Source organism: Armigeres subalbatus, chromosome 1, assembly GCF_024139115.2.
Source record: "Armigeres subalbatus isolate Guangzhou_Male chromosome 1, GZ_Asu_2, whole genome shotgun sequence".
In the NCBI taxonomy this organism is placed as follows: Eukaryota; Metazoa; Arthropoda; class Insecta; order Diptera; family Culicidae; genus Armigeres; species Armigeres subalbatus.
Window position 1 is genome coordinate 119,170,779 of NC_085139.1, and position 15,061 is coordinate 119,185,839.

A 15,061-nucleotide genomic window follows, 5' to 3' on the forward strand; every position below is an offset into this window, starting at 1 on the left:
TCCCGCCAGTAACCTTAAAAAAATGTATGGTATTTGAAACAAGTACACTCATTGAAAATATAATTATAAAAAATGATATGGTATGGATTCTGATTTGTTTCGGCGAAACAATTGATATTGATTGAGACGTATAGAAGCATGTACCAAAAAATCTTCTCAAAAATGCAAAAAAGTGAAAATTTCAAGGGATTTCAAAAATTTCTTCAATACAAGTTAGATAGCAAATGTAAGCATGTATGTGTGCAAATTCTTAAATACACCCGATTCTGTTTCTACACGAATTTTTTTACACGGCCGTGTGAAAAAATTCCATACAAAATTTTTGCAAAGTTGCTCCATTTTGCGTGGTTCGTCGAGAAATCATAAAATTTTTTACATGAATTTTCAAATTTTGAACTGAAAACTTTTTTTACACGGAACGCATCCCCCGTGTAAAAAAAAAAGAATCGGGTGTATGATACTATATAAATCTCACTCATTTTTAAGGTATTAAACAAGATTAGTTTTAAAAAATTAAGATTAATAAGACGAAATATTTTTTATTATTGAATGCTATTGAGTTTCATTCAGATCAATGACTGATTTAGTTAGTTCTTGATTAATTAATATCGAGGTCTCTGGCAATAACGAGTATACTACCAGCGTTTCGATAGTTACTAACCATGCTACAATAACTATTCAATCCGCCTGATAGATTCAGCGCCTGCTAAATAGGCAGCTTGACGTACAGTGCGTTATCATTCGTTTTGTTGTCACTCAACCAATGAAATCCGCCTTTCGGTAGGCAATTAATTTTTCACTTTGAACGTTCAATCGCCGTGGGAAGTTGAGTAGTTTTATCATGTTTAAAATACTGGTAGTCTGAAAATATTTCCTTATGATTAAGGAAGGGTCAAAATCTCACTGTAGGTGGTGACGAGTCGTAGCTAAGCTTAAAACTAGCTAGATAGGTTGATTGAGAATGTGTTCAAAATTACCGACATTCGTAGGGAATGAACTGTTGGATTCACTGAGAAGAAGTTTTATCAAAACTCAGAACTTGGCGCTAGTCTTATTTTGTTATGTTGCAATTTTAGGAAACATAATAAAAAATACCATATATTATAATGGTGGTAAACGAACAATCTTATGACGGCTGTTCACTTACTTGTTTATTTATAGATAGGGAATAGGTGTGATGAAGCTTTATTTTGCCACCGAAAAATGAATCGTATAACTAATCGTTTGTACATAATAGATAATAACAGCATAACAGTTAGTTTGGAAACGACTAAGCTACTTGTTAGAAAATAATAATACTCTTAGATTAAAGAAAAACAATAGAATAGACTATACTTTCTGACCATAAGGACAAGAATGACATCGTACGGATCAATCTATATGATTAGGAATTAAAAGGGGGGGGGGGGTATATCTATCAAAATTATTTAAATTGCATTGGTGTATTCTAAGCCATGGACGACATGATCCCTGTACGGCTGGAGAACTGCTTCAAAAGTTATTAACTTGTCATTTTTATAAACCGGGGTTTGAGTACTTTCTTAGATTTGATTAAAAAAAAACTTCCGATTCAGTTTCTACGATGAAGCATTGGGCAACATGTTCCATGTGAGTCGAAGAAACTGCTTTGGTTGATTTTGAGTGCTCATAATCTAGACATCTAAGATCTATATAACATAAAAACTGACAATCTGATTTGAATTTGACAGTAAAATGTCAGAAATTACTTTGAAATATTACGAAGTAAGTTTAGCACTAGACCTCTCTGACTATTTATGAAGTACAAAAGGTACAACAGGAAGTACGATACTACCATAGAATGCCTTAACTTTTGAAATCATGAAGTTTGATATGCCGCATTATGGGGTTTGCTTAATTCCCAAAACAAACCCTTGAACCGGCACTCGGTACATCCGTTTAGCAGTTCAAATCGGTCCAAATATGCCCTAGGAAGTACAAAAGGACCATAGATTGCCATAACTTATGTAATCATGAAGTTTGATGTATCGTATTATGGTACCGCCATCGGGGGTGACAATAGGTCTGGGGGTAAGAATGGGTCATCGCTCTCACCTAGGCAACCTAGAGGTCGGATAGCAAAATCGTTCAAAAAGGTATCTTATATTTCAATCTTCTTGCCCTCAGATACATTTAATCTATTCTACAATAATTCTAAGTACTTGAAACAGTGACATAGCTAATGCGTCATTTTCAATCAAAATATCTAGATTAACTCCGGAACCAAGTGACCAATCCTAAAAATCCCTAAAACTCCTAAAACAAAAAAGTTACAGCCAAAAAGATTGTTATTTTCGTTTGGGGCTGGACAACTCTAGACCAACATTTGAAAAGAACGTAACAGCCAAAATTTATTCCTTCTGACTCTCCGTCCACATATATAGCTATGTTATGTATGTAGACGAATATTTTTTTGCTGTAACGCCTTTTCAAATGTTGGTCAAGAACTGTTCAAATAAATTTTCAAAAATAATGTGTATGAACCGTATGAACCGTGGACATTCGCCATACACTCCCTCCCCCTAAACTGTCCACTTGGTATATGGACAGTATCTTTTCAAAAGGGAGGTTGGTAACGGAAGGGTTAAAATAGAATGTGATCACTACATATGTTCACGCGTAGTCAACCTTATTTTTCACAGCTTTTCAAATACCACCTGAATTTTCTTTGATTTTTTGTAAAATTTTTCACACAAATCACACATGAAGAAAGAATTAAATCAGTACAAAGCGTTTTGAATGAAAATTTTATGGAAATTTAAATAGGAAATCGTCCGTTTTTGCATTTCTACTCGAAGTGGCTTTAATTTATTGTAAATCACGTGATAGGGTAAATCACTACTTGGGCCTATGGACCCGGTTCCCGGCTCACAGCACAGAAAATTAATGATTTGTACTGTTTGGAAGCCGTAGGTTTACGATTGAAAATTTTTAAAAGTCTCCCATTTATGTTTCACAATACTTAATATTTTTCAACCACTTGTTTTACTAATAAAGGGAATGACGGCTTTGGCAGGTTTTGTTCTATTATTGGCAGGGGTTTTTTTTATGACTGACTAGGCTCAAATTTGGCCTAAACATTCTTTGCATATCAAAGAATATTGTTACCAAATTTCATAAAATTTGGTAGACAAAAACCCCCCTGCCAATAATAGAACAAAACTTGCCAAAGCCGTCTTTCCCCCTCATTGATCCAATTGTAGAAAATAAAAATGTAGATTTCAAAATTTCGCTCTCCGATGCCACACCGCTGAGCCGGAGTGATTCTTTCCACTTTTACAAAACGGTATCATCAAATAAACACCTACCTGGAAGTCGTCACAGTGCTCGATACAATCATTGCTTCAACTTTTTAATCAGAACACAATAATGCTAAACACACGCGCTTCAATTTTACCACTAGAACGTATCACTAGAACTTATATAAACATATTAGAATACATTTGAAAATGTATTCTCAAACCGAACAAAAAATCACCTCGGCCCAAGAACTTCTAGCCGCACCGTGCTGCCAAAAGGCCAGGAGTATGAAAATGATCCTTCATCGTTAATAGGAAAACTGTCTAATACATTGACCATGATAGCGATAATTCTCTCGATTTCAAAAGGTGAAAAAATATTGTTTTTAAGTATTTGGAAGAAATTTGGATGAGTAAATATATCTTCTCAACCAAATAAAAATGATTATGAATAATACCATCTGGCATCTTGTTGTCGTGGAACGTGCATATTTTTGTTTACGTCGCATTTTCTACCGTCCCGAGAGAGAATGAGAGTAAAATGTTGAGATATTGAGTGAAATTTTGCTTAGGCCGGGAACTGGTAATCGCTATGACTGAATGTATGCCGGAATGGCAATCGCTATGACTGAAATGAGTGCTGCACCTCGTTAATTTAAATCAAATGAAAGCTTTTTTGAACGATATTTAGCACGGATAGCTATTTTTTAAGCAGAAGTGAACCCCAATGCAGTATTATACAGCCCACAAAACTCAGGAAAAGTTACTTCCTGTCATAAATATCAAATCAATAATGCAGTCGTACGCATGTTAGGCCGGGAATGGGGTAAAAAACCCTAGTTTGACAAACGCCGAAATACTATACTGAAGAAGGTTCGTTGCTGGAACGTCTACGAAAATGTTATAACGCTTTGAAAATTGATAGTTTAAACCATATGAAAGAAATCAATGTTTCTGCCAGCACTACTGGACAACCTATGGTTGTTTGTGGGCAAAATCCTTCTTCCTTCTTGTTCTGATTCTTACGTTGAGAAATAGTTCCGAATCCCTCGGGTTATACTTTAACACAATGTGCCAATTGATTTACGATGAACTGAAACCTGTAGAAGTAAAAATGCAAAAATATACGTTTTCCCAGACGCGATGCGCAGTGGCGGTTCCCTAACCTCAATCTACCTGTGCACTAGACTTAAATTTAAGGAATTTTCGTGCAAAAATGTACAGAATAACTAGATTTCGATTAGTTTAAACGACTCTGATAATTTTATTTTCCATTTGGGCTGTAGAAATATCCAAATTTTCATTTTTTGTATCAGTGCACAGGTAAAAAGTGAGGTTACGCGACGCCACTGGCGATGCGAAAAGCGAGGATGCAACCAATCGGGCCCTTACTCCAAAGATTTCGTGAAAAGCGCAGAACATATGTTGTGGTCTGATTCTGTCCTAAGAATCAACAGAGAATGCACCACTTGTGAAACTAGTCGATAGACCTTAAAGCATTACTGCAGAGATTTGTTAGATAATGCAGAACATATGTTGTGATTACATTTCATGCTGAGCACCACGAAGAGCAGGTATCACTTTTGAAACTAGTCCATACATCTTCTACGTTACGGACGCTTAAGCCTTTTTCCCCGGGTTTTCTTGTAGTACTGAAGCCTAACTACATATATTACTGGGGTAACGCAGAACATGTGTTTGGATCACATTCTATTCTAAGGAAACCATGTTAAACTTTTGAAACTTGTCGATAGACCGTTGGTTACGCGTGTAAACCTTAAGGCCTTACTCCAGAGATTTCTCGAATGACCCAGAATATATTCTGTGAACGCATTCTGTTCTAAGTACGTAATAATGTAATGTAATAATGTTTGTACAGTGCTGTACAGTGCTAAAGGCGATTGCTCAGCACAGGTGAGCAAATGATCTTCCACTGTTCTGCACCTATGCGCTTCATGGTTATCTTAGCTCATGCTATTGAAAAATTACTGTAAAAAGCACGTGATTTCCAAGATACCCGATTTGTGGCTTTGTTGTATAACCACCTTAACAATGTACAAAAAGCATATAAGTTCCTGTTTCCAAAACGGTCAAAATTTTCATTATTGTTATCTTTCAATTCGGTTGAAGGCTTAGGATGCCAAGAATAGTTCTTCTATGGCTGTACATTCCAACTGGAACTTGCCCTGCTTTTCAATTTAGAGGCGTCGCGTAACCTCACTTTTTACCTGTACACTGACCCAAAAAAATGAAAATTTTGATATTTTGACAGCCCAAATGGAAAATTAAATTATCAGAGTCGTTTAAACTAATCAAAATCTAGTTATTATATGCATTTCTGCACACCAAATCCTTAAATTTAAATCCAGTGCACAGGTATATTGAGGTTAGGGAAACGCCACTTTAGTATTATAGAACGTACACACGGTCAAGCAGTTTGACTAACATTGACTCCACCTCTCATTTATTCAAACATCCATCATGTTTTACCAACAGCAACACGAACAATTAATTTATTCGACTAACAATATCACACACGAACGACCGAAGCACCAACTCGAGCACCAACCATCAAAAAATATATGGGGGTTTGTGCAACTTCACTACAAATGCTCAAACATGTTCGGCGAACCTTGACTCCACCCCCGACAACTCAAACCAAAATCAAACCGTTTTAATTTTTTCCAACCGAGCCGCCAACTGTCAAATGGTTGTTCGAACAATTTCACACACGTTCAAACAAAGCAGCAACCGAAGCGTTTTCTTGAGGGCGGAGTCAATGTTCGTCAAACTGCTTGACTGGTGTGTACGTTGCATTATATTAGCATTTCCTCAGTTATAATTATTGAAAGCATTTCTATGCCCGCCATTGTATGATTATGTATCTTGTGTGGCAAGTGTGGAATATCAGGATTACCTGGCCTGTTGTTTCGTCAATCTTGGTAAGAGAGCGTCTTGCATCTCCTGGATCATGTTGGCAAACATCGGTAAATAGGACCGTACCGAATTACCATTCTTCAGCTTTATACTATCGACAGACATATGATTTCCGCACAATGATTTTCGTATCATGCTGTACGCGTACAGTGACAAGATGACACACATTTTTTCTTTCCACCGTTGTATCTATTTGTCAGCTTGTTTTGAAACTGATTCTACAGCTTTCCAAAACTATATTTTTCATCAAAATAGGGGAAAAGACGGCTTTGGCAGGTTTTCTTCTATTATTGGCAGGGGGGTTTTTGATGACCAAATTTTATGAAGTTTGGCCACAATATTCTTTGATATGCAAAGAATATTTAGACCAAATTTGAGCATAATCAGTCATAAAAAAAAAACCCCTGACAATAATAGAACAAAACCTGCTAAAGCCGTCATTCCCCCTATATAGAAATCATAAACTGTTACTATAGTTTTTATGAGTATTGCACAATATTTATCCATATTTTTTGAATAAATTGTGAATACGCGTCAGCAGTTCATTCATCGATGTGAACACGTCATTATTTTCCAATTCTTTGTATAGGTATTTTAGCAGAAATATGCGAGTTCCTGCAAATATTCCGCAAGGCAATTATTTCTGCGGACGTTATTCATTCTATTCTATGGTTTGGGGTGACTTCAGTGCAAACGGCACTGATCGTTTAATTCTTTTGAGCATTTTGAAGGATAAAGCCAGCATTGTTCAATAGGCGAATTTGAGTAAAGCTCATCGATCATTTCGACATCTGGTGGTCGTCACAAGAACCACGAAAAAAGTGTCGTTGGCCAAAAAAGTGCATTGGCAGCATACGGAGGGAGTACGGTTTTCGCGTTTTCTGATTAATCCAATCATTTATGAAAGCTGAAATAGTCGCAAATTGGAAGAAAATTTTGTTTTCTTTGGGATGAGCTTCCATCCGGTGTGTGTTTGCATATGATTTTTCCGATTAAACAGCACATCTCTTGCAATGCCTGCGCCGCACAATCTTGGTTATGAATTCCCGGATTTTTAATTCGCGGCTTACTTGGGTGGGATTTGTTTTCAACAGCTGCTTAAAGACTGGAAGAAGCCATTGCCAGTGGAAAACATGAGACAATATACCAAAAAGTGAAGTAAATTTTATGGAAAAAAATTGATTTTGAATGTAAATAATCGCTTCTAACGACTTTTCTCGCAAACTCTCGCAGCGCACTCTAACACTGGATCCTTTTCGAATTCGCCTATTGTGTCATAGATCCTGTAAGGGACCGTATAATAATCACGTAAGCATTTTTTCTGGGTTTTACAACCTCCCTACCCCCATGTAAGATTTTTCCCATACAAATAACTTTTTATTTATGTGGAACGTAAGAAAATGGTAGACCCCCCTCCCCCCCCCCCCCCCCCAAAGTGCTTACGTAATTAGTATACGACCCCTAACAGGTTTATTCGGACACGGAATTCCGGGTTTTTCAAACAGTTATTTACTTCGCGCTGACTACCGTTTATTTCTGCACTCCACTTTTACCACCATGAGATCCTCCTCTCCTCTCCTCTCTCCCTCTCCAAACACTACAGATCCAATTTTGAATTTGTCCAAAACAACGGTTCAAAACATTCTTTCCATCTAAAAAAGTAGATTCTGACTAATGGCAAATCAAAGAGCCCGCATCCTTTCCAATCCTTAGACATCATTCCAATTAAAACCCATGGGATCCTTGAACAAAATGTCCGAAATCACACGATACAGAACTCAAACCATTGAATATCATGCAAAAGTGACGGTAGATCTTTCCCGGAAACAACCCAAGAACTGGCAAAATCAATAGGAAGACATCTTCAGCGCGTAATTGTAGCGGCCGATACAAATATTTAAAAACAATTATGTCTCCCCCCTTCGGTTTTTTTGACCAAAAATCGTATTTTGAGGGGGCAACAAATTAAAATTCCATAAATTTTGAGGATTTTCAAAACATTCTTTAACAAATCCAAGGAGTTTTTTGATTTTTTTGCATTTTAATGTTTATTTTTTATTTTCCCCCTCTTGACTATTCGGAGACCAGTAGGACATAATTTCAATAAAATATTTATAACGGCCTAATGGGCTTACGAATAATTATTTTGACGATGTTGTGAAAAATATCATCCGAATTGCAGAAAAACGAATTTTACTCAATCAGCTTGCAAATGTTTGTTTTTATTTCATATGTCAAACGGCGTATTTGACATTTCAAAACAACAAATTATGTTCTGTTTCGTACAATACAACGGTCGCAGGGCAGGGTACGGAAATCATCGTGCTATCGTGATACCAGCGTGATTCTGGGTGACAGACATATGATTTTATGCGGTACAGTGATATTGGTATCATATATGTGTCACAAGTATTAGTGTGTTCAGAATGCTTCCGTACCGCAAAGCATCCTTATTACGCTTATGGGATAACAATCCTAACTTCATTCGTCAATATTCTGGTCCAATCCATAGAAATTCGGATTTGTTTAGCGCGCTATAAAATAAATAGAAAGTTGAAAATGTCCATAAGGAAGTTGCTTGAGCTAACGCGAATTTGTTTTTTCTGTTTTTCTCAACAGGTGTCTCCCTGCTAGTTCACGCAGAAAACGATGGCTCAATGCTGCTGGAAAGCAAAATCCATTCAGACACAATTTATCACAAACAACAAGACACACTGATAGTGTGGAGCGAAGGAGACAACTTCGACCTTGCGCTTAGTTTTCAGGAGAAGGCAGGCTGTGATGAAATATGGGAGAAAATTTGTCAGGTAAGTTGTGTTATCTTTAAGCATCTGCTGATTCAACTGAAACTTAAGTATCTTAACAGGTACAAGGCAAAGATCCCTCCGTAGAAATAACACAAGATGTGGTGGAAGAATCGGAAGACGAACGGTTCGAGGACATGTCAGACTCGGCACCGCCTATCGAATTGCCTCAGTGTGAGTTGTCTCGATTAGAGGACATCTCTGAAGTGATCGCTAATGGACTGACCTCACAGATACGAAAGGACAAACTAGCCCAAGCAATTGAAAGTGAAAACTATATCAAGAAGCTGCTTAACCTGTTCCACATCTGTGAGGACCTTGAAAATCACGAAGGACTGCATTACTTGTACGAGATTTTCAAGAACATTTTCCTGCTAAACAAAAACGCTCTTTTTGAGATTATGTTTGCCGAAGATACGATATTCGACGTGGTGGGATGTTTGGAGTACGACCCTACGGGGAATCCTCCGAAGCAGCACCGACAGTATCTTAAACAGTTAGCCAAATTTCGGGAAGCAATTCCGATTCGCAATTCGGATCTGCTAGCGAAAATACACCAAACCTATCGAGTGCAATACATTCAGGATATTGTTTTACCGACGCCGTCTGTGTTCGAGGACAATATGCTGAATACACTGTCCTCGTTCATTTTCTTTAATAAGGTTGAAATAGTCACCCTGATCCAAGAAGACGAAAAATTCCTTGACGATTTGTTTACGCTACTAACGGACCCAAACACTTCGGATGCGAAAAGGCGGGATATTATTCTGTTTCTGAAGGAGTTTTGCAACTTTGCGCAATATTTACAACCCCAGAGCAAAGAAACGTTCTACAAAACGTTGATCAGTCTTGGAATACTGCCGGCGCTGGAAATTACGCTGGCCATCAACGATAAGAAGACGAAGGCTGCCTCGATCGACATTTTGACGACGATCGTGGAATATTCCCCCTCGATTGTGCGCGATTATACGCTTCAGCAGTACAACAACTCGGACACGGATGAGGTAAGTACGAACCGTGGTGATGGGGAGAAGGGGTATCATGTTCTTATCGCCTTACGTCACCAGCTGATAAACGTTCACGTTGTGCTTGACAAGTTACTCGCATTACAAACAGGTACACACAGTTCGTACAGTTGGAACTTATCAGCCCGGGAAAGCCCTTGTCTCTGGAAGGTCACACACGGCATCAATTGCTTTGCGATTACGTTTCACGAGTTTGTTTTCGCCATGTGCTTCCTTTCCCGGAATAGGTGCTGTGACTAATTTTGGCATTTTCGTCTATCAATGAATTCCACGAAAACGGTAACGATTTTTTTGTGTGTTTATTATAGGATCAAACGCTTATCAATATCGCTATCGAGCAGATGTTATCGGACTCGGAACCAGAACTGGGCGGAGCAGTCCAGCTGATGGGTGTGCTACGGATACTGTTGGATCCGGAGAATATGCTGAGTTCGGTGAACAAGTCGGAGAAGTCAGACTTTCTGAATTTTTTCTACAAGCACAGTATACAAACGCTAATAGGTACGATTAATTGATTACTACGCAGTAGCATAAACAAAAATCTCTGTAGAATATTTTTGGAACTATTTTTCATTCAATTATATTAAAGAGATCAGCTTTTTAACAATTGGTTGTCTAATCTGTTTTTCAAATATTCAATTTTAGTCATTTAAATGGAACAATTCTCATAATTTACTGTCGACCAATTTTGTAAGCCAATCAGAATTAGTAATGCAGTTCCTAGATATACATTCCGAAAACTTTGTTAAGCTTTGAACTTGGCTTTTTTTTCAAAATTCCACACTTTTAATAATCAATAATTTTAAAATTATGATCAGGGTTTGAATCCAAAAGAAAATTACAAAGTCTCTCACTTATCGTTTCTGTATACATATACGATATATGTAGCATACCGCGAGAGAATTTTTGCACAAGACTGCCATCACAAAACAGATAGACATCATAGAACAAACAGCAAAATTCAAAGTGAACTCTTTGTGTATCAACAATTGACGAACGGCCCTCCCGTGTATCCAAGGCGATAGAGAGAAACAGAAAAGCATGCGCTGCTGCTCTGTCTTATGCTCATTGTTGAGTAAAGCTTGACTTCCACCGCTAGGTTCGCTAGCGTTTCAAAATCAGGGAAGGACCACATTCTACGGCAAAGATGCCTATATGTTATGTGCTGCCATGATAAAGAACGGATTCGGAAAGTTAAACCTCATGATAAATTTCTTTTCAAAAGCTCCAAACGCGGGGAGCACTGGTTCTGATGATGCATTTCAACTTGTTCTACACAGCTGTGCGGTCCGCAACACAAAATGAGCGAAAACAAAGCGAAAATCAACACTTTTGTGTGGGGCTTGCCTATCCGATTTTGTTTTCTCGCACTTGTATACAAGTTTGATAAATTTGTTATCATGGCTTGTTATGATTCGGAACAGTTTTTGCCTTTCTTGTATCGCTGTTCGTTATATATTGAGAGCGTTTTCTGCAAATCCTGATTATGATACTTACAAGGCCACAAATAACCATCCTCAATGCGAAGTACAACTAAAATATATAGTCAAATGAAGTTATTTGTGGTCTCAAAAAACAATATGTAATTAAATTTTTGTGTGGATTCATATCGAATAGATTTGGGTTTGCAAATTTCAAAAAAATATTTGTGCGACAGAATAGGTATTTTACACTGGCCGGCATAATGAAGAGCAGATTTACCGGAGCTCAATTGCCCGTGAACCGATTTTGCACAAAATTTTACCTTACCTAAGTTTCAATCATATTGGTTCACAGCGTAGAAAAATATTATGAACAACGTGTCCAGCCCACAGTGGTCCGCCGTGTTGTATAAGCTTCACAATACCCAGTCCTTTACGCATTGGTTATAGCTCGTGATTTAAGCGACGTCGCCAGATGCTATTCTCCTATTAGTTTACCGCCGAGTATCTTAAGCTCAAATACTTCGAAATCTCTCCGATCAGTCTCCTTTAACGTCCATGTTTCATGGCAGTATGAAACCACCGGAAGAATCAGAGTAGTATACTGCACCATTTCTATCTTCGTTCGCAGACTGCGGGTCTTCAGTTGGTTACGAAATCCGTAATACGCCCTATTCAATACGCCTTTGAACCTAGCGGGTAACATCATTATCGCACGCCACTAAAGTTCCAAGATACCCAACTATTCTACAACTTCAAGTTTTCACCATCCACGTCGATTGCCAGCGACCATGTACTTCGTTTTGTTGATCGTGAGTCCTATGCTCGATGTCTCTCTTTTTAAATGCCACAAAAGCCTCTATCTTTCACAGCACGGCGATCAATCGCGATAAAATCGATTGAGCTCAGAAGCATATGTGATCTTGCGAAAATAATAATTCTTTGCACGCCAGCTATCCTTATCGCTCCCTTGAAATCTACATCGAATTAAGGAGGGTTATTCTACAACCTAGGCCGTACAGGCAATTTCTCGTATTCCCATATTTTCGACATAATATGGAGAAGAACTTCATGAAGCTGTTCAATGCCATGTTTGACAAGTTCGGCTGGAAGCTGATCCTTATCTGCAGCCAGGGCCGGATTTAGCCGGAAGGGGCCCCGGGGCCGACAGCTTGTAGGGGCCTCGAAATGTACAAAAAGGGTTGGTTTTGGAACATAAGATTTGTGGAGGCCCGAGGCCACGCCCCGCTCCAGGTACTCGACATCAATCTCTTGCTTCTAGCAACGTTCTTCTTGTCTATAAATCTGTCTATCTTCATCTGTCTGTCAATCTCTGGCTCTCGTCCAACCCCTCCAGAGTCCCACATGTGCAGTACATATCACTTTCCGTGCGGTTGTGCTTGCCGCTCTATGGATCGACTTGATGTCGCTAAGGTTGATTGCACTTATTCGTTCATCCAGTTTCTGGCGGTACTCAGCCGATACTCCTTTCGCCGACAATCGCTGGATATTGTAACGCATCGTTCGCAGTGATTTTTCATTCGATACAGTTGACAAACCGTGTTCGAATTTTACCGGATTTAGTTTAGCGTTCCATAGATGTTGATTAGTCTGTAAGTCAAGAATTCTCTCCGTGTACTCAACACACAGATTCGATCGCTAATGGGTTTTCACTTCATTACTCTCTTCATCTGCTTTCCCATCACTAAGAAACCAACTCCATGCTCTGCTTTTGAATCGCCTTTGTAGTAGATGTTATATTTGAAGGGAGTGTTGTTCGAGGAATCCACGACTCTGAATTCACGCTATCCAAATTTGGCCACCAGTAAACTTTTTGGATAGCCACCTTCACTCGGTCACAACCTACTGCAGTACACGAGCTCGAAGGTTCACTCGTCCAGGTTTGTTTAGGGTCCTGACATTGCAGGTAACGAGTTTCCATTCCATAACTCTTTTTTTTCTTTCTCCATCTTTCGTGGTGTTCAGAAGGTTTCAGTAAGCTACCTTATCAGGACGCGTTACCTATATCACGCTAGTGAGGTTGCCTTCATAGGTATAGCTGGCGCGATACAGAGTTTCGGTAATTAGCCGCTGGATACCAGGCAGACGCTGTTTTAACCGCACCTCCTGGTGGACAAAGTTAATTGCTTATGTTCACACAACTCTACTTCATCGAGCGCCGTTGCTAATGAAGCAAGTATGTAGGAGCCAGACAATACTAAATACTCATCTTACATGGTTGGCGTTTGTACAAAAATACATGTGAGAGAGTTAGTTCTGAAAATGTATTGCGAGAGTTCGGCTACGTGCCTGGTGCTGGGAATTTGGTTTCATCAGTAGGGGAAGGTGGGTAGACTTGATCCCCGGGGAGACTTGATCACCCCCTGTTTTATCGAGAACTAAAGTAGTTATGTTCTAGCATATTTTTTTTGTATAGATCCTCTAGACAAATGACCTTTATGTGGTGAGTAATTTTTTTAATTGACAACCTTATTTATTCTGCAGGGCGGTTTGTATGTTTTAACCTTCCCAAAGATTTTGGGAAGGCTACGCGAAATTTGAACAACTTTTCATAACAATGACCAAATGCTTTCGTTTTTTCACAGCACGAATCCATAAATATACTTAATGATCTGTACTAATGAAAATGTCAACACTCCATCAAAGTTTTAGGATATTTGGATTTGAAGTTATTACCTTAATATGGGGACACTTGATCCCCCATTAGTCACCCATACAAAAATTTGGCGAACAAATTCAAAAAAATATAAATCTGTTCTCAGGCTTCTAATTTTTTGTAAATTTGACAGATTTGATGGAAGGATGGCAGGAAACATTATTTATTGCGTAGATGTCATAGAAAGGGGATCAAGTCTCCCCAAATTTTTAAATTGCATGTGATGTCGAATTTAATAACAAAAATCGTTCATGAATATGCACAGCAATTCGAAAATTCTACGTATTTTGAAGGAAAAATATTTTAAAAAATCTGAGGGCACCTTTCTAATTTTATTAAAGCAAATATTTGGAGACGGATCAATTTCCCCCGAATATTTTAAAAGTCGATTTTTGACAGTGCTCCAAAAAATCGATTGGGTATCAATAACAACAATAATTTAAGGACTGTCATACATCAGTAAAGTTAAATACTATATTTCTCAGAGAGTCTGTGTGGTAATCGCGTATGTTTATTTACTTTTGGCTGTGATACATCGGAAATCAGAAAAGGGGATCAAGTCTACCCAGTCTCCCCTACCCACTAAGCTGCGGAGGACGACGGAGGTTCTTCGTAGCTTAGTAGGGAAAGCACTTGTTTAGCGTACTGGTTTCGTGGGAGCAAACCCCACCGACGGGAGCGGTTACCCTCCAATACCTCTTCCGAACTAAATCTATCACATGTTGTACAAATGCATAATCGACTTTCAGACATAGTAATTAATTTCCACTCCGGGTGGCTTAATACCCGGAATATAGGCAATTAACTTTAAATGTACCATACGAAATTGTTAGAGACTCATTGGAAATTATTAGAGATTGATGCCCAATGACGACCATTTGGCCGAAACCATTTGTTAAAAAGCCATTTAGCCTAATATGTCGATTGACCAAGTGTCGTT

The 15,061-nt window shown here is 38.4% G+C and overlaps 1 protein-coding gene across 9 annotated transcripts in view; it reads left to right on the plus strand.

The window, feature by feature from the left end:
• Positions 1 to 15,061, plus strand: part of LOC134205054 (serine/threonine-protein phosphatase 4 regulatory subunit 3) — a 90,157-nt gene that overhangs the window by 51,667 nt on the left and 23,429 nt on the right. For all 9 annotated transcript variants that reach the window (XM_062679946.1, XM_062679941.1, XM_062679942.1 and 6 more), the window contains 3 exons: positions 8,814 to 9,001; positions 9,061 to 10,002; positions 10,332 to 10,524. In XM_062679946.1, coding sequence (XP_062535930.1) covers positions 8,814 to 9,001; positions 9,061 to 10,002; positions 10,332 to 10,524 — 1,323 coding nt within the window. The remainder of the gene's footprint in view (positions 1 to 8,813; positions 9,002 to 9,060; positions 10,003 to 10,331; positions 10,525 to 15,061) is intronic.